The sequence below is a fragment of the Pygocentrus nattereri genome, chromosome 30 (assembly GCF_015220715.1).
Source record: "Pygocentrus nattereri isolate fPygNat1 chromosome 30, fPygNat1.pri, whole genome shotgun sequence".
NCBI classification, from domain to species: Eukaryota; Metazoa; Chordata; class Actinopteri; order Characiformes; family Serrasalmidae; genus Pygocentrus; species Pygocentrus nattereri.
In genome coordinates this window covers 12,336,071-12,355,628 of record NC_051240.1, presented here as the reverse complement: position 1 = coordinate 12,355,628, position 19,558 = coordinate 12,336,071, and the positions used below count along the sequence as shown (strand labels likewise).

General features: G+C 40.9%; 1 protein-coding gene across 11 annotated transcripts; it reads right to left on the bottom strand.

Moving 5' to 3' along the window:
* Window positions 1–1,728: 1,728 nt before the first annotated feature.
* On the bottom strand, window positions 1,729–19,313 carry abi2b (abl-interactor 2b). Of its 11 annotated transcripts, XM_037536465.1 has the most exons (12): window positions 18,958–19,313; window positions 13,776–13,943; window positions 13,121–13,297; window positions 12,866–12,883; window positions 12,681–12,778; window positions 10,854–11,000; window positions 9,039–9,160; window positions 7,830–8,066; window positions 5,843–6,031; window positions 5,125–5,211; window positions 4,412–4,603; window positions 1,729–3,631 (listed from the first exon to the last, which is right to left on the bottom strand). In XM_037536465.1, the coding sequence occupies exons 1-12, from the start codon at window positions 19,072–19,074 to the stop codon at window positions 3,456–3,458; spliced, it is 1,728 nt and encodes a 575-aa protein (XP_037392362.1). In that variant the 5' UTR covers window positions 19,075–19,313; the 3' UTR covers window positions 1,729–3,455. The 11 variants fall into 11 exon arrangements, with proteins under 11 accessions (XP_037392362.1, XP_037392363.1, XP_037392364.1 ...); XM_037536466.1 differs by lacking the exon at window positions 12,866–12,883; XM_037536467.1 differs by lacking the exon at window positions 10,854–11,000 and having other exon boundaries at window positions 18,958–19,311.
* Window positions 19,314–19,558: the final 245 nt, after the last annotated feature.

Here is a 19,558-nt window from a genome sequence, read left to right as displayed (position 1 = left end):
TGTCTTTAATGCAGTGCCGTCTGAGGGCCCAAAGATCACGGCCAGCAAATACTGGCTTTTGGCCTTGTATCTTACATACAGAGATGTCTCCAGATTCTCTGAATCTTTTAATGTTATTATGTACCATAGATGATGAAAAGCAGAAGTTATTTGCTATTTTATGTTGAGAAACATTCTTGAATTGTTGCACTATTTGATCATGCAGTCTTTCAGAGTGATGCACCCCTCCCCATCTTTACTTCTGAAAGACTCAGCCTCTCTGAGGTGCTTTTACACCCAATCATATTACTGACCCGTTGCCAATCAACCATCAGGTGTTTTTTTAGCATTACACAACATTACCAGCCTTTTGTTGCCCCTGTCCCAACTTTTTTGGAACGTGCTATTGGCAGAATAGTTTCTCCGTTTCAACATTATATGTTGCTGCCTTTGTACTGTTTCCAATGAAATACAGTGTTTAAATGATTTGCACATCATTGCAATTAGTTTTTATTTACATTTTGCACAGCGTCCCAACTTTTTTGGAAATGGGGTTGTAGTTGGGATTTGTTCTTGGGTAAGAACAGAATCTACGCACTTAGGAGCACAAACATGCGAACAATTCTTTGGTTTAAGAACACGTCATAATTCTGACGTAGACTTTTTCTTGGGAACTTTTCTGCAGAACAAATTTATGAAAACTTAGGAAGATACTGGTGAATGAGGCCCACTGTCTAGATATTATGAAAAGTTTTACTAGCAAAATCAAATTGATCCCATTGACTTCTGGTCACCAGTTCCTCAAAAAGCTTGTGTATAAGGGGCATTACCATTGCTTTAAAAAAAAATTTAAATCATAAATAAAATGAAAAAAAAAAAAAGCTCAACACTCAGCCTGGAAGCCCACCTGCTTCAACATGCCCTTCTTCAGCCAACCCACAAACCTGCAGCTAGAACTAAAACTATGTTACCTAAACATGAAAAGATAGGCAGGTTGCATTTTTACACATTTGGAATAATTTAATAAATCTTTCAAACGGTGGGCAAAACAAATTCATATGAAAATGTGACTTTGTTAGTAACCAACACAATTTCATTTAGTTTTTGTGTGAAGCTGATGTAGAACACACTGGTTTCCATGGACTGTAACCGCTATGAGAGCCAAACAGCTGTCTGCCAATTACAACGCAAGTAGTGATCACTAGGGGTCCAAGCACTGCGCCAAAGTGGTGCCAGCAGAACACAAACGATGAGCAAAGTTTTTAAAATGGCCTTGATTAAAACAGATGTGGCGTCTCAAGACGTCTGCAAATTTTTATACGCATTGGCCTCTGGACCTTGGAAACAACAAATCTTACCAAAAAAAAAAAGTTTTCATGTCTCAACAATGCAATGTGATATTACAGTGCAGTATTTGACCATATGCATCATGGAGTATGAATCTACTGCAGCTGCACTTCTCAAATCCGATCATTAGCAAACGATCAGCAGCCTCTCAGATAGAGTTGTTACTAAGCTATGCAACATCATTGTAGTCATAATTTTTCTTCATTTTAATATTGTTTAAAATACTGTGAGAAAACACAATCATGAACCCAGTCATCACGAATCCAAACGTAGATTTAGTGAATTGTTACATTCCTAGTAATTGTGGCATGTAAGACACCATATTCAGAGGGTTTTGATCACAGAAGGCTTTTTCTGAGGTGTTGAACAGAGATTCTCATACACAAAGAACTTGAGTATGCATACTAGATAAATCCAGTTTATTCTCCATCAGCAGGGGAAAAAAAAGAAATCACAGAAATGATCAACATGCAAGACTCACACTGCCACAAACCCTCCATCGAAAATAAAAAATTTGCACAGACGAGCAAGTCAGTCACCAATAATCCACAAACAATTTCACACCATTCTCTCTCTCACGTACACATCCTCACATACAGACTTACATATAGACATCAATGTACCTCATAGAAAAAAGAAAAGAAAAAAACGTCTGTGCTGTTGGCACAGTTCTGAATGAGTGGAATGAACCACATCTGTGTGAGAATGTTCAGAAGTTTGGGCTGGTTTTTATTTGTGTTCTTATCTTTACTCACACATCAACCTTCCCAACCTTTAAGTATCTCTTTCCAGGCCTTTGTATCATTTCTGCTTGTGCTTTCAAGCCTCTGCGAATGAACGCAGAGAACTTTCTAACTGTGCCTTCATTATTGCAGATAAAGTGGGTGTTCTCTTGTTCTTATGTCAGTCATATACACCAACGCATTACCAATATCATAAAAATCAATATATAACATACATATAGTGTATTTCTTGAGTTGGTCAAAACGATAAAGAAAAGTCCACCACTTCTGTTTTTCTCTGACTAACACAAACGATGGTGGAGAGAATCTTAAAGTCTTCTTCATAAACTTTTCTGACTATCTATGAACACTTCTTTTATGGCACAAGCTTAAATTTCAATAGTGTTATACATACAAAGAATATAGATCATTGCAAAACTCAGCAATAAAACCTCTGATGGAAAAGTACGAAATGTAAAGGAATGACGGAAAAATTAATAATCTTAAGGTTGTATTCGGTCACGTTGTCACTCCACGGTCCACACCTAAATGCATCTGAATCCTTTGGTATAGCCTAAAGACTTCAAACTGATCCCATACTGATCTCTTTATATAGAGAAAACAAAATCACCAGAAAAGAAAATGAACCACTTCTAAAAAGCACAACTTACCATTTATCTGTAGTGTTAAGGTCCACAAAACTGAACAAAAAGCCTATCGTTTCTTGCCTGTAGAGCAGCCATTTGGCCAAAATGAGGACGCATCACCTTCTCTGCCTTGCAGCAGTCAAGCGCTGTGCCCTACTTTCCTGTCAGAAAACCGAAAAACACACGGAGATGAAGGTGGCAGAAGCTGGCTGTCCTTTCTACTTCATTAGATTCCCACCATTCCTCCAGAGTGCAGGCAGTTCTCTGGAAAAAGGCGAGTGAGGGGGCATTATGGGGTCACCACAGGTCAGCATTTAGTGTTATAATATGAGATTAAAATTAAGACATGAGATGGTCTTTATATATCTTTAAGTCTGTATCTTACAGTTTTCAACCACTCTCCCAATGTACAACACCGCACATCTTTCACATCAGAGAACACCATTCATTTGCTGGGATAAAGCCAAGTTTGAAGGAACTGTCCTTCACTGATCGAATATACAGTGTATTACACTCTGTCCTCTCCTCTGTACATGGACTCCTCTGCTCAGGACTTTTTTCATCCATCCATTTGAAATTCTCTCCATCCAAATGTTGCCTGTTTGTGAAAAAGTGTATGCATCTCAGGTGCAAGTCAGTATATGTTCTGCAGTCTCTGTGTGTAAAGTGTGTGTTTGAGTGTGTGTGTCTGTGTAGTGTGCCTGTATGGGTGTATTAAGGAAGATTTTTGGATGTGAGAGGAATAGCATCCTCTGCTGGCTCAGTCGGCGTAGTGCATGATTGACTCGACATAGTTTCCAGGGAAGAGACCCGTAGTGCCGTTCATCACCCCCTCGAACCAGCCGTCATCATTCTTCTTGATCACATAAATGATTGCCCCCTCCTGGAAGGAGAGCTCGTCCTCCTTATCGCGTGTGTAATCGTAGATCGCCACCACTGCCAGAAAAAAAGAATCAAATTTAGACCCCCTCTTCACACCTGCGCTAAGTGATCTGATCACAAGAGGACAGAGAAATGTACAGCTGTTAAGGCCAGGCATTCCCATGCATCTTGAACACATCTCCACTCAGCACATCAATACGTGATTTACAGTGAAATTAATCCCCTACAGAGAACACAGTTCTGCACATTTTAATGCTTCTTTGCTGTTTATTTACTAAATTTCACAAAAATATATATTCCTTCATATAATTTCCAATCAAAACAGCCATTAAGTACAAGCTGTTCAGTTTTCAAGAGGTTTTTCTGAGATTAGACATAAGATAAGCTATCTGCCTAAGAGTAAGTAAACACAAAATAAAAGTTCCCAAAACTGGAGAGGAGAAAAATCAGGTTTTCATCCATCCTTCCACTGAGAGAAGACACCTCAACACTATTTGAATGGGTGTGTAGCTGTAAAGAAGCTGTATCTGAGATAAAGGAATAAAACGGAAAATGCAAATTGATAGCCCACAAATGAAAGCAAGTCTCCCAAAAAGAACAGAGGCAAAAACATGGAGCAAAGCATGAAAAATGTGTAATTTTCTGTCAAACATGAATGAATAACTTGTACTTAACAGCTGTTGTAATAAATGAAGGCTTTCTCTGACTTTTGCACAATACTGTAGGTTAATAGAGAAAGGGGTGAAAATCTACAGTGTTGGTTTAATCAAGTGCTTTTTGGGATTGTTGACAAGTAAACAGAGCAAGAGAGAAACTAAGAAGGCAGTACGGAACCTTTTTCCATGTAGCTGCGTGGGGCCCACGGTGGATCCTCCTCAGCGTAAGGGTCGCTGTACTCCACCACCGCCGACTCTTCATCTTCTTCACCTTCCTCATCCTCATAGTCCTCTGGCGGAGGTGGGGGTGGGGCTGTGTCCACAAACTCCGCCTCTTCTGCAGGGGGTGGGGGAGGAGGTGCATCTGAGACTGGGATGAAGAGAACGCACAGGTAAGCTAACCAATACATGCACTGATTAGCATGATCTGCTTAAGAAGTGCTTTTGTTCATGAAGGAGAACATTAGCACATTCACGACAGCACATTCAGCCTTTCTCCAGGAGTTTACCACGCTGTCCGTTTCATATGGGGTGAAGCAGAGAAAGAAAAAAAACTACAATTAACATGCACAAAACCCTGAACATGCAAGTTGAGGTAGAATGCAAGCAACATGCAATTAATGTATCTAGACAACACATGCATTCACACACAGTGGTGTGAACACGCCATCACACCTGCATACAAACACAAGCTAATACACAGCAGGTTTTCTCCTGGAAGAGTGGTAGTTACTATGCAGTGTGTTATGTGTGGGAGTTGGCTGAGAAGACCAGGTATTGTCCTAATGGCAAGGCCAGATATTAGTCTAACTATACATTAAAATGAGATAGATCAGAAAGACTGAGGGATCCTGCATGCGAAGATGCATTCAGTTTAAACTGCTGACTTACTGGTCTCCTGAACACGAGCCACAAAGCCCATCAGAGGGAGCTGAGGTGTGATCTGTAATATGGAAGGAGGAGGAGGGGCCATGGGGGCTAAAAGGTCCAAATCAAAAAAGGGAGAGGGGAAAAACAGCAAAATATGGTGAAAGGAGTATGGATGAAAAATGAAGAGAGGGAGAACAAAAATACAAAAAGGAAGAGAGATTGCTCAGTATTGCTTCCATTAGAAATGGCTCTTCACATAATATAAATGTCTGTATTGTCCATTTATTTCACAAACTTTATTTAGATGACAGATGAACAATAAAAGCTGGACTAACTGCTTTGACTGTTGCTGACTTTCTTACCAGGTGACATAGTTCCATATGAAGAGCAGGATATGCCTATGTGTTCACAACATTTACCTACTCAAGGGATTTCAGTCAACCAGTCAAAGAGCTAAAACTAGATTTGTTTATTAGCCTAGATTGTATATTATAGCATAGATGTTGCATTTTTCTATTGCTTCAGTATAAAAACTGCTGACATGACATCAGAAACAGACCAAAAGAATTTTTTGGCTTCATGAGTGTATTACCTCCGCAATGCCGCATGACGCACGGCCGCGTGAAAGGCTACATTGATTGATATAGAAGTGTATTGCGCACGGCAATGCACAGCATGTGGCACGGTTACCGCATGTGGTGTGAAATGGGATTTAGAACCGCTGAGTGCTGAAGCCTACCTTGGTTTTGGTTGTAGTGTGGTCCCCCATTAAGCTGGTTCTGGCTCAGGTTTGGGTGAGTGTTTGGAGGTGCATTATTCGGCTGATTGGTGACTGAGGAAGGCCTGCGATAGGGCAGAGACCCTCCCACTGATGGTGTGGTCTGTCGTGTCATTGGTCGGTTCATACTGTAGAACTGAGGACCATTTCCTGGAAGACAGCACATGAGAACAATCAATCAAACATACTGAATCACGCTGGAAAAACATGCACAGTAATTTCCTGCATCCTAAAATAGAAAATGAATGCAAATCATAAAGACTAAACACATGCTACAGTCCACGGGGAGAGGGAAGGTGATAATACAGGCAAATATGACGCAGCCCCTCATCTGATTTAACAAAAATGGCATATCTGATTACACACAGAGGGAAAAAAACACCACAAAAAAAGCAGACAAGAAACAAGAAACACACACTTCTGCTGTCTACACGTGCGCTCAGAATTAAACAGAAGTTCTGGACCTAAGAATTTATTTCCACCCAAGTTTCTGATTTCTGATGGAGGAAAGGACGGTTTCAGTGACTGATGGTATGTGATTATTTTCTAACTGCAATTTACTTTTCCACGTCACCAATTATGCTAGACATTTGCTTGTATCTGTAACTGTATCCGTTGGATGGGGAAAATGTTTGAAGACACCAAAAAAAAGATCAGTCTATCTATCTAGCTCATGTTATATAAGTGATACATTTACCAAACAGTGGGGTTAGGAGTCAATCCTATATCTTTCTTTGTAATAAAAAAGTGGCTTACAATTAACTTCGCCGGTGCTAAAATATCTGCCTTTCTGAAGTTGAAGAAGTACCTACAGTTTAGTAAGCCCCTGATAGTCAGCTAATTTAAATGGGAATTTAATTAATTTATTTATTTCCCTGCAATTTAATCACTGAGAAGCAAACAGTCATCCAGAGTGGTTTGATGTAAAATGGTTTACTGTAAAAGAAAACAACTCAGATTTCTTTACAGTGGTGGTGACAGAAACCAGGGGCCCACAATGTCCACAACACAAATATAGCCATTTTATTTTCTGTCGAAAACCACCGGTGAACCTCCATGCCTTCTGAGCTTAATAACATGTTAATAAGTGGTCAAACATGGGTAAACCAGAAAAAAAAATTTCTTTGAGAACTATTTTGCCTTACAACACCCTGCATGTACCTGTCCACCAGAAAGTGCACTGATAACCATTCGGTTTAATAAATGTTTGTAAGGAAGCTTTTAGAGGCATGAAATACTCCTGTCTGGCTCCCATCAACACCACTATGAATAATTCTTACCTGTAAGTTTTCTCTAATATGGAGCATTTCACATCAAACCACTTCAAATGACTGTTTACATCTTAGCCATTAAATTGACATAATTAAGACATTTTTGTCTTTAATTTGGTTGATGTTAGCCCTTGGAACTTCCTTGGTAAGGTCAAATAAGTCTTATAGTCAATATGATAAACTGATCTCGTGTTCCTGAAAAACATTTGAGGTGGCAGCACAAGAAGATCCCTTGTTATTCACACTATTCTAGTAGTTTATGTACTTTGTATTTACTTTGAAAATTTCATGGAATTGAATGGCACTACCAAATAGAAAATCCTGCAAAGACAAAGCACTTGAATGCAAAGACATGGTAATTAAAACTTTACAAAAGGAAAACAGGACTTTCTGATGATCACATGAAAGCAGCTTTATAAAGTAAAAGATAAATGAGGAAAAGAGCATAAAAGATCCAAAGGAAGCGCAAGCAAGACGAGCCTGAGGCTGCGCAACCAGCCAGCCAAGCCCTGACTGAGGTGTGAATAGGGTGATGCAGGTCATGTGGGTGGAAGTGAACAATCTGTGACTCAAATGCTGAAATGAGGATGGGGACAGTGGCATGAGACTGAGTGGGGATGGTGACTGGGGCACAGTGATTGTGGGGTGGGGTGGGGTGGGGTGGGGGGGCAACTCACCTTGTGCTGGGGTGCTGGTAGCAGCCGCAGTGCTTGTGGTGGAATTAACAGGCAAGTTGGGGGGCAGTTGCGGGGGAGGGGGGACTTCAGGGGGGGCCTCTGCAGGGGCCACAGGGGCAGGAGGGGCAGGAGGGACAGGAGGTGCAGGCTCAGGGGTGGGGGGAGGAGGCGGTGCTGGGGGAGTTGGGATGCTGGGAGGGAGCTTGGGGGGGTTCGGGGGGGCAGGGGCTGTACCTGCTGCAGCACAGGTCGCAAAACAAGGGAAAGAGAGAGCAGAAGAAGAGAGGAGGAAAGAGGAGAGACAGTTTAACCATACGCATGACAGCAGAATGGAAGGAAATTAGAAAGAAAGGTCAGGAATAGAGAGTTACAGACGTGGGTAACTTTCACTAACGGAAGAAATCTGTGAGTAAACTATAACAGAGGTTAGTAGGACAGGGACTTTGCAGAGGGACAAATAAAGAAGGATTTCTATGCAATAATCTGATCAACTTCTAAAAAGGTACAGTAACCTGTAGTCAAACACCATTATGTTATTCATTTTTCAGCCTCAAAAAAGGAAAAAACATGTAACAGAAAATTACACAGAAGCCTCAATGATATTACTGTTGTCAGTGTTTACTTTTTGAAAAATAAAAACTACAGAAGCTCCTTCATGTGATTTGTTAATTTTTTCTTTCTTGTCTGTTTCTTTTTCTCAGTAAGAGATTCTTGACAGCTACACATCCTTTCAGACCCATAGCGCCGAGTTGTCTTTTCACAGTGAAAGGATGGACAGAAACTCCTGGATTTAATCTCCTCAGAAGTATCTTATCTGTGAGATAAATGAAGGGTGGTCTCTGACTTTTGCACAGTAATGTAGTTCAGCAACAATCTAATTTCCACAACTTAATCCAAATGCAGTCATTTAGCTGACACATCTAGTGTTCGAAGCTGGCTTCTTTAGTTTTGTTGCTAAGGTTTACCCCCCACTAAGTAGCATCACACAAATTGCATGCGTCGGGTTAAGCAATCTCAAATATGAACAAAAATCCAGATTAAATTCAGGATTCAAGATGACAACTTCTGTGTTAGCTGTGTGATGAACTTCTGTCAGTGTTTATAAATAACAGTATGTCATCTGGTGTCCGAAACAACCTGCAAGTCTATTAGACACTGGAGGTTGTGAAAATTGTGGGATCGGTGAGCACAAGGAGGAATAGTTATTACCTGGGAAAGCAGAGGGCGGGGCAGGTGTTGGCACGGCGATGGGCACACCGACACTCCCACTGCCGCTGTTCTCTCTGCTGCTGCTCCGACTGCTGGGGTGACTGCCTCCACTGCTGCCACTACTAAGAGACAGAAGGGGGGGGAGGAGAAAGGAAGGAATCACACAGTCATTTGAAAACCCATCGCTAACCAGGCGCTGATTTACTTGCATTTCTATGCAAATTAAAGAAACAAAGACTAGACTTAAATTAGTCGATATGGATTCTCAACTGAAAAACTCTGATGTTTCACCTGTCCCAGAAAGCTCATTAGTAAATGTTATTCAGTCCAGAGCGAGTGGCTGAAATATTTTAGAATATTACACATTTAAAACAGTGCGCTGATCACCTTACAGGCCTGGTCAACAGCTATGCTTCCATCCAAATTTGCAGGCGGTAAAAAAATGCAAGACAAAATGCAATTTCAGCCACCCAGCGTGTTTCCATCAAACTCACTTTTAGCCTTAAGAATGCTTTACGTTATTTATTTATTTTAAGTTGTAATTTACAAGAAACTTCTGTTGCATGACTTGATTTATCAACAAACAATTTTGTTTGACATGTTTCCATTTATAATTTCATGTCACAACTTGCGTACCTTTGGCTTCCAACATTTCCACATAGCTTACTGATGAGAAATTTTTTTTAGCATACATTTATATTATTTTCATCAGAACCATTAGCAGATCATGTTTCGGTGCCACATAGAGCTGTTGAGCACTTTCCCTTTAGAAAGACTGTAGTCTTTTCTGAACATCTCCCTCTGTAAGAGCTGAAAAGTGGAAACATTCCTTTTAAAATGTTCTCGTCTCCTCCTCCGCAGTCCTGGGGTCTTGCTCACATAACAGGATTTCGTGTTTAGTTGGCTAACTACAATCTTAGTTCCATCTACCCTGGATTTACTGTCTCAGGACACTTTTCACCATAGCAGTGGCAGTGGAGACAGCACTGCTTATTTTCTAATGGTTTTCTCAAAAGAAAAAAAGAAACAAAGACAGAAAAAAACAGCATTTGGGTATTGCTAAACAATTTTTAAATGAAAAATTCCTTGGATGTAAACATAGCTACTGTAGCAACACGCTGACAAAACATGAAAAGCTGAGGAACATGTGCTTTGTGACATCCTGATTATCAGGCTGCTCTCGCTGCTCCTTTCAGTTTGATCCCCTGAGAGACTCTGAATAAAAGCTGGCTGTTCAGTTCAGGATGCAAAACAGCAAAGAGATGAAGGAGAAAAGAAGACTTTCAGAAAGAAAAGATTGAAATAGAAAGAGAGATTCAAGAAAGAGCGAGAGGGAAAGAAAGAGCGCACAAGCAAGAACGAGAGTTAGAGCGAGAGAGAGCAAGAACGAGAGAGAGATCTTCTTAGAGGATGCTATGGTTATTTGAACTTAGATGAAAAGCTCCAAGGATGAAAGAGCAGAAGCCAAAGAGAGAAGGAAGTTAGTGAGTGGCTGTTATTTTTGCCGAGACACACCGACAGAGACAAAAAGACAAAAGACAGACAGCTTACAAACACAGAGTTCCAGAGAGAGCAACAGGTGAAGAGACAGACTGAAAAGAGGGATGGGGGAAGAGGAAGATGGTGTGGAAGGAAGGGACCGCGGCTCCTGCTTTCAGTGGACAAAGAGGAGAAAGTGATCTCTGACAAGAGTCTCAAAAAACAAATGGCTGTAAAATGCGTTGTGCGTTTCGTGCAATTGTCAGCCTGGATATCAGTGCAGGTGTGTTTATTGTGTGTACTGTGTTTATTAGGTGTGCGTGTGTGGGTGGGTACCTGTACGTGCGGGTCCTCTGATTAACGGAGGCTGTGCGTGCCGGGCTCTGGAGGGGTGGGGCCGTGTTGCGGGTCGGGCTCGGCACATAGTCGTTAGGGACGACAGGGGGACGCACGGGCTCGAGCGTCCGGTAGGGCGAGTGGCGCCTGCCGAGGGGGCAGGGTTACAGTTTAAAATCCTAACGGCACTGATGGCAGTAATACTGGCCCCCCAATTACACACTAGGACACTGGCATACGCCTACTTCAGCTCAACACTGTGGCTGTGTCCCAATTGTATACTGAGCACTAACAATAAAACGAGTTATAAAAAAAGAGCTGAACAATGTCAATATTTATTATTATCATCATGATAAAATTACGTCAGTGAGTATATCATGGATAATGTCAATAGTAAAAGAACACTAAACAACTCCATATTTCATCACAAAAACAGCATAATTAATCCTGTTAAACTGCAAGTAGTGCTGTGCAGATTGTGAAATACTAAATAGAATTATTTTTTATTCAGTTTTTGATGTCTTATTTAAATCTGCAACTGCTGTTTCTTTGTTGTCTGTTCCAACTTAGTCGGAAATTTTGTGAATTCTATAATGCATCATGAAAATTATATCTATTTTGCCACGCACGTTATATAGTATTATATATATGCACAAGTGCCTTAGTTGAAAACATTCAAAAAGCATGGAACCTATTGTAGGGGCCTCAGTGTTTCCCCCGTTTATTTTTGGATTTCTCTGATTGACTGACTCATTGATTCATTGACCAATTCACTGGCCAATTCATTCACTTCATTCATGCTGCCTTTGCAGTATGGCAACCACTGTTAACTGGCATAAGAAAGGTTTACTCGACCAGAGGAACATCACAGAGGAAGCTTTATTGATGTACCTTGCACATTGTGATGTGGTGGGTGATATGAAAAAATAGTATCAGGATACATAAAGTAATTTTAAAAGTACTGTCAAAAACTGAGAACAAAGAATCTTTTTCCCCCCCAAATGATCTTTATCCTAGTTAAAAATTCAGTTTAAATTCAGTTGCCTAGACGCTCACAGCTTGGCCTTGATGACATGCAACGAAATAAGAATAGTACAAAAAGCAGCAAGTTAAATTTTTGGAAATTCTCATCTGTCAACATCTTAATCTGTTAACATTAGTGTTTAGTGTACAAAAGGGGCACAACTAGAAACGACTCAAACACAAACTCTGATGATGTCATGTCAGTTTTGGCCACAGTCTTGAATTTACTCTAAAGTGGCCCTTCATAAAAGGAAAAAGAATAAAATTTAGACCAAACTTGGGGAAACTTAGTTCAACAGTGCTTAGTGTTGGTGACTGACAGCTGTGTTACCATGGTGACAGTGTAAGGGCAGGTGTAAGAGCATGAGGAGGGGTCACACAGTAAAGGGAGAACAACAGAAACAAACAACGGCATTAAAAACACAAGGACACAAAATCGACACTTCGCATACGACAACGACAGAGGTTACAAGTTCTATTCCACAGAGTCCTGCCCAGGGAGAGGAAAGCACACACGTTCAGAGACAAGAGCACATATCCACACTGCCCTGTCGAAATAAGTGCTCAGGTTCAAAATTAAAACAGAACAAAACAGAATACACTTGGCAAGAGAGGCAGAGAGAACACTGGTAAGTACAGGAGCATTTATGTTAGTTTATGGGCTCCAAAACAGATTTTGATGAAAAGCTTGAGAGCGGTGCTGACCCAAAGTGGACAAGAGAGATAGTCTGGCCTTGCCTAAACTGAAATGGATCTGCACTCACTACAGTGATCCAAACCAAGCACTCATACATATACACGTACCCAATAGTGCCCTTCCCTGGGCCTGGAGGGCTGGGAGGTTTCTGGGTCGGGGCAGTTGTGCGTGGGGTTGTACCCGCCTTCATGTTCTGCGCATTAACCTGCAGAGATGAAAATTATCAAAAATCAGTTCCACTAATCTTATTCATAAAGATACAACACAAAGAAAAGCCTAAACTAAGGCTTACCTTGAACCTTAATAACCACTACATTCAGTTATGAAGCAAATGAGAGGCAAAGAGAGAAAACATACAGACTGTTAGTGTGCAGAAGTTTAAAAGAGCAGACATGCACACACGGTGAGCAAGTAACGCAGCAGAAAGCAAGAGAAACAAACTGGTTAGACCCCGAAACAGAACAATACACCTCTGTGACGTATTTGTTACTGTTACTTTAACGTGCAGATAGACATACGAGTCGACCTATGAACACAAAAGCACTACCTTCACTCCATGGCCGACATCATCCAGCAGGCTGTAGTCGATAGGTTTGCGGATGTAGCGAACAGGCCTCTCAGGATTGGCTGGTGCGATGATCTTGTGTGTGCGAGAGGTGTTCTTATTGGTGGTGAGGATGCCAATCTCACGCCTGGCCACCTTCTCTTTGTGGATGTCCACCGTCTAAAGTAAATGAACCATCACACATCTCAATAATTCAATTATGCAAACAATTGTGAAAAAAATTTATGGAATACCCCTTTAATTTGAATGTATGTTATTGTAACATTTTTATTTCAAGCAATCTTTCATCATGAAATGTTTACAGGAACAAAAAAATAAATAAATAAAAAAGAGAAAAAAAGAAAACTAAATGTTTAATAAACGGTTGTCATGAAAGCAACAATATGCAAAATGCCAAAAATATAAGTGTACTTTGTGATTACTAGGCTACGTTCACTCTCCAGGTTGAAGTGGTTAAAATCTTGTGTTTTTAATCTTTCTTTCAATGTAAACAGTAAAAACACACTAAATCTGACCGTTTTAATTTGAATTTAACAACAATATTTTACAACAACCCCTCAAAAATAAATTAGGATTGGGGCCATTTTTACCTGCAGTTTAAACATAGCCCTGGTTACTTGTGCCCTTGTGTGTATACCTGCGAGATGTGGTTGATGGAGGACTCCATACGGCGTAGCTGAGACGCCTGAATGTCCAGCATCTGCAGTACATTGTTGGCTAGTGTGTTGATCAGGTAGGCGACGCTGGCCAGAGACTGAGTAGTGTAGCTTTTGGTCTCCTCTAATGCTCTCTGCTTATCTGGAGACTGAAATCACAAGGAGAGAAGAGAAACAAAGAAAGAGAAAAGAAACACTGACCGTCAGTATGTGACTACAGTTATTCACCAGGAACCTAAATCCTGTGCACCTATGTTTCTGTGCTTAATTGAAAGGCTGGGAATAAATATCCCAACTAGATTCTGAAATGTTTTTTTCTGCTCACCAAAACAAGAGGTCTAACTTTAGTTACCTTTCACACAGTCTGTCTTGAACACAGAGAATTCTACCATAACAGAGACAGCGAGTGAAAGAAAGGGGTGAAAAAACACATCATAAACAGCTTCGCGCCCTCCTTCCTCTCCTCCACACACTCACTCATTCATGACTAATCTTCTCGACACACGAGAGCCTGTAAGGACAGGCACAGCATTAACCAATCAAGGCGGTGGCAGCCATCATTAAAACCACCTCAGGGTGCACCCTACTGGATGGCTATACCATCAATCATCCACAGGCAGCGTAACCATGGCAACACTGTCAAGATTCAACAATAAATGGGACTCCAAAAAAAGGATAGAGGGAGGGTGTGAATGTGTGTGAGTGAGTAAATGTGACAGTATGCGTGTGAAGTACTGCTTTAAAAACAGCCAGCTGAATATTTTACATTTAATGTTTAAAATTTACATTTAATGTTGATTTTTTTTTTAATAAAGACATTTTTGCATCTCTGCTCCTTACAATGCTTTCAAAATGTAATGCATTAACAGGGCTGGGCCATATGACAATATTTAGCATTACTGTGAAACTACAACACAATGTGACTATAAGCTTTTCTGAGCATATCATAGACATCATCAGTACTCCCACTTCCCAACTGCATGTTTGATCATAAAGAAAGCAGAATTACTACTGTTTAATTGGACTCATGGCACTACTTTCTCTGTGTACTGCAAATACACATTAGCCTGTATACTTGAAAATGGAGCACAACTATAATAGGTAGAAACAGGCATCTGACAAAGATAAACAAACATCGTTCTTCATTCCTCATACTTTACTACACCAACCTTAAATACATTATAAATAGCCTTGGGCTGATCACTGATCATTTAAATTCAAATTATCATTATACTGTTCTCTTTTTTACTTAACCATCATATGCACAATCATTCCGATCTACTGCAAGTTTAAAACTGTATACAACAGAAACGACATCACTTATTCACGATACAATCAAATTAACAACTAATTAAAGGGGAATTACACATATTTCTGTGTAATTAAATTGTTAGGATGCAAACAGAGTCAAAGTGGTTTGATGTGAGATGCTCTGTTCTAGAGAAACTTACTGAGTCAGAATTTAAGAGTGTCAATGCATTTCAATTATATTACCATCTGTTCAAATAAGAAACTATATAATAAGGCTTAGTAACATGTGATACTTTTCAGCTAAATGTGGATCATAATGCATGTTGTGATAATTCTGAGGAGGATAATCATTTGTCTAAATTTACATTCATCCAAGCTTAATTATAAAGTGCACTTTATTTATTATTAATTATAAAGTGAAGAGCGTTCCTGCGCGCAGTGGGATGAAAAGACCATTTTGTATTAAAAGTCACCGAGGCTGCGTTCAAAGCCATATCCTACTACACTACACCCTCCTAATTAATGCACTCTTTACAGTTGCGCACTGTTTTGACATACTATTTAATTATGGTCGTGTGCGGTTTTGAACACAGCCTGAATCTTTAATCATCTTGACTCAGAAGCCAGCTCCTCCCATCTGGTGGTCTCTGGCTCTACACTTAGTGCTGACATCAGTCTTCACTGATCTGATCACAAACGGACGGTGAGACGAAAAGCCGTTTACACCTGGCATTTCCGTGAGTCTCAGATATGTCTCTAGTGCTTATGACTGGATTTCCATGTCAGTCACTAACTGCGTTTGTTGTCAGACAAAAAGGTGCCGCGAGTCCTTGTTTGACAAGAGATGAGGAAAGAAGATACATCCGAAGACACCTCTGAAGGTGATAAGACACACTGGACCCCATTCACACCTCCTTAGCTCTGTGCACATATGATCAGATCACCCAGGACACAGGTTAAACCCAGGTCTCTGATGGGGCAGACGTCCAGTCACAAAAATGAAAATTCTGATCTGACCCCCAACAGAATCTTTAACTTTAACACACAGTTCTAGGAAAAATCCAGAACTAACACAGATCCTTCAGATGTACCTGATGCAAAAATGTACCTTTTTTCCCTCTGGTCATATCAGGCAGGATTGACCACATGATTTAAAATACAAAATTCTTGTTTTCGTACAACTTTCCATCAAAAAGTACTGACTTCTGCCTGTTTCCAAAACATCTGACGACTTCTTTTCCTTTTAAAAATAAGTCTTGTGACAACTCCTCTTGTTTTATGTGATTGACTGTTAATCAAAAATTTTCCACTTTCATAGCTTATCTAAGGCTGGCTTACACAAAAAAATCAGGAATTTGATTTGTAAGACAAACCCCTGCATCTCAACCACCACTCTTTTTGGTAGAGGAGATACCAAATACACAGCCAGCAATCAAAACTGATCAGATAGAAATCTTCTGCCAAAGAAATACTGCATCACTGTGAAAGTGGAACAGATCTACCAACAACCAGTTCCTTAAATATCATCACATAACAATAACGTGTGCAAGAAATCATACTGACTGAGCATTCAGGACTTTTATTATGCAAAACCTCTTATTCCGGTTTTCAAGTAACTCAATCTCAACAGGCGAGGAAGTGGTTAAGAGAGGAAATATGGAGTTTCAGCCAAACCATGACCACAAACCACACACAAGCAAAAAATAACACTGAACTCTTGAGCTAAAACCGGTTCAAGAAGAAAGACACCACACAGAAGCCAAAAAACATATGAAATGACTCACTCAGTTTCAGAACGATCCCTATATCTAGCGTAGTACGGCCCTGATCTGTGATGCTTTTGAAAAGTTGAGCCATTGCCTTCAAAGAAGCATCCCAAATTTACATATTGGTCCATTCTGCAGGACAATAGGACATTTTCAAACAAACTAATCTTCCAAAGAGCCATTATCACTTAATGATACTCTGACTGCATCAGAGTATAGAGATTCTCCCTGAACACAGACGCTCTGCCTAAGCTGTTAGACATGTTTAAAATCACAGATTGCTTCTCCCCTTATTAAGCTATTCTATTAAGACAGATCCATCAGACTGTCATTAGCTCTGGGCTGCAGAGCCCACAGACGGTTACAATACAACATCATCCTGATCAACAGCAGTCAGTGCTGCTAGAGAGGACTGATTAGGACTATATAACATACTGCATGTTACACATTATCATGATATTGGCCTTTGCAGCAGCGACACAGCAAACAGATGCAAATTAGCCCTCAAATCACAGAGTTTTATTTAGTACTGTGAGCATCCTGACCAGTCTCAGCGCCTGTTCGAATGGAGGACATTCACATGATCCCACATACGCAGGAAAAGTCAAAATAATACAGGCAATTACTTTAACCATTATAATGATCCGCCGAGGATTCACCAATGCAGTTAATGTCCAAATATGTAGGCATGTATTCACAATATTTTATTCCATCCATCACATTCCGCACTACTCCTTAGAGGCATCTGTGTCTGGAACACAATGTTAAAGGGGCACACCAGCCAAAATGAAAAATTTAAGCAAGAATGCACATTGTAAACATGCCCACTTGCATTCCACAACAGTACCACAGTAGTCTCTAGCTTTAAAGCTTGGAAAACTCCCTTCTGATGACGCATCTTGAAGGTGGGAGGAACTGATGCAAAGCTACCACTGCTTTTGCAGGAAGATAAATGAGGGCAAAAGTTTGAAGTGGTTTTGCCCCCCACTAGCCGGTCAATGCAGAAATTATTTAAAAAGCTATTTCTTCATTTCAGTGCTGTATTTATTAGCCTCTACATCAATGCTTTATAGCTGTAGGGGGATTCCCAACGGTTGTATGACGTGTATGCGTAGTGCATGTTCAGTGTTGTGGAGAGACGCAGGATAACACAAAAATGACTCAAAATCGAGAAGGCTGGGGAATACAAGGCTGGGCACTGCATAACCTGACAAATGATATATTAAATACTCGTTTTAGCCAAGAATGTCCTTTCAAAGTGTTTTGAAGCCCCTGGGTAGCCACCTATTTAGCTAGTGGTGTGTGCAAAACCACGAATCTTCTGTGCACATTTCCAAAAATAGTTTGTAGCCAAAAAAACACAGTGAAGCTCTGAACTCTGCAGTTTCCACAGTGAATCCTAGCTAAGCCCTTACGCCGGAGGGGCAGCGAGCGATAGTAATAGCATCAGCAGCTACCTGCATCCATATGTTTTCCCTCGGTGTCTAATGCAGAATAAAACGAGAACAATTTTAAACGCTTTGATCAAATTTATTCCAGCAGCGTTGAACTGACCGGCTTAAATTCTCACCGCTGTGCAACTATGCCACTCAGATTTGACCAAAACACATATCGACAGCTACGGACGCAGCTAAGCTAGCACAGCTAACCTAACGTTAGCTCGCCAATTTATAGCCTCGTAAAAACGCTGACGAGCACGTTAAGTAGAGGCAAACGAAGCTTCAGTGATTTTGTGAATACTGCTTGTAATTAACCCTCAATTATCTTTGTATTTGTATCAATAAAACGGCTCAGCTGATGTCAGCAAGCTAATGCTTAGGGAGCGTAAGCTTGAGGGGTAGCTAGTTAGCTAGCTAAGCTAGCTTGCCAGAGAGTGGTCATATAACCCTAAGGAAATAAACTCCCGGTACAGCAGAAAACATGTCAATTACGTGTACTACGCGTTCTTTACGGCTTCATGCTCAATAACTGCGCCGCTATATAATACAAACAGGAACGCGGGTGTCGAGTTAGGTAGCTTAGCACAGCGCTACGTGGCTAGTTAGCTTAGCGGCTAGCCGCATCGTTCCACCACACACAACAGCAGCGGGTTGAGCAGAGCGAGCGGGTAACTTACAGCCCGCAGCGAGCACCATTTCGAGATTACCTGTATGTAGTTGCTCTCGCAGTATTCCGCAACACGCTCTAAATTGGCATAACTGTCCAGCAAAGCGCCTCGACCAGCGGGAATCTCCTCTTCCAAAAGCATTTGTAACTCCGCCATCTTCACATCTTCACCACCGCCTCGCCGATGCGTGAGCAATGAAGTGCGCACCCAGCAGCTTTCTCCCTCACTGCCTGTGCCTGATCACGAAATATAGTACACTGTACCTCCAAAAGTGTTCAGACACCCCTTCTTATTAGTGGACTAGGCTGCTTTTGCGCCATGTGTTGACAGAGGATGTATGATCTCCACAGAAAAGCATTGACAAAAGAATCACTGGAACAGCCGCACATCAGCCTGAGATCTGCAGGCTCAGTGCTAAGCGTCGGCTGGACGGGTATAATGCCCCTCAGCACTGAGCTGTTGAGCTCTATTGTCCGGAGATGAAGCTCAATCCAATACTTTTAGGATGAGTTTGAGTGACCAGAATTAATCACCCAACACGCTGACCTGATCCTCACTCATGCTCTTTTAGCTGAATGCAATAAACTCTCACAGCCAATATCTAGTGTAAAGCCTTCCCAGAAGAGCAGAGGCTGGTGCT

Bases quoted from the DNA above. Each gene is read 5' to 3' on its own strand.
- abi2b (XM_037536465.1), bottom strand. From the start codon at position 19,074: ATGGCGGAGTTACAAATGCTTTTGGAAGAGGAGATTCCCGCTGGTCGA. The intron at 9,161-10,853 runs GTACCCACCCAC...TCTGTCTCTTAG, and splicing joins CAGAGGACCCGCACGTACAG to TAGTGGCAGCAGTGGAGGCA. The intron at 5,212-5,842 runs GTAGGCTTCAGC...TGGACCTTTTAG, and splicing joins ACACTACAACCAAAACCAAG to CCCCCATGGCCCCTCCTCCT.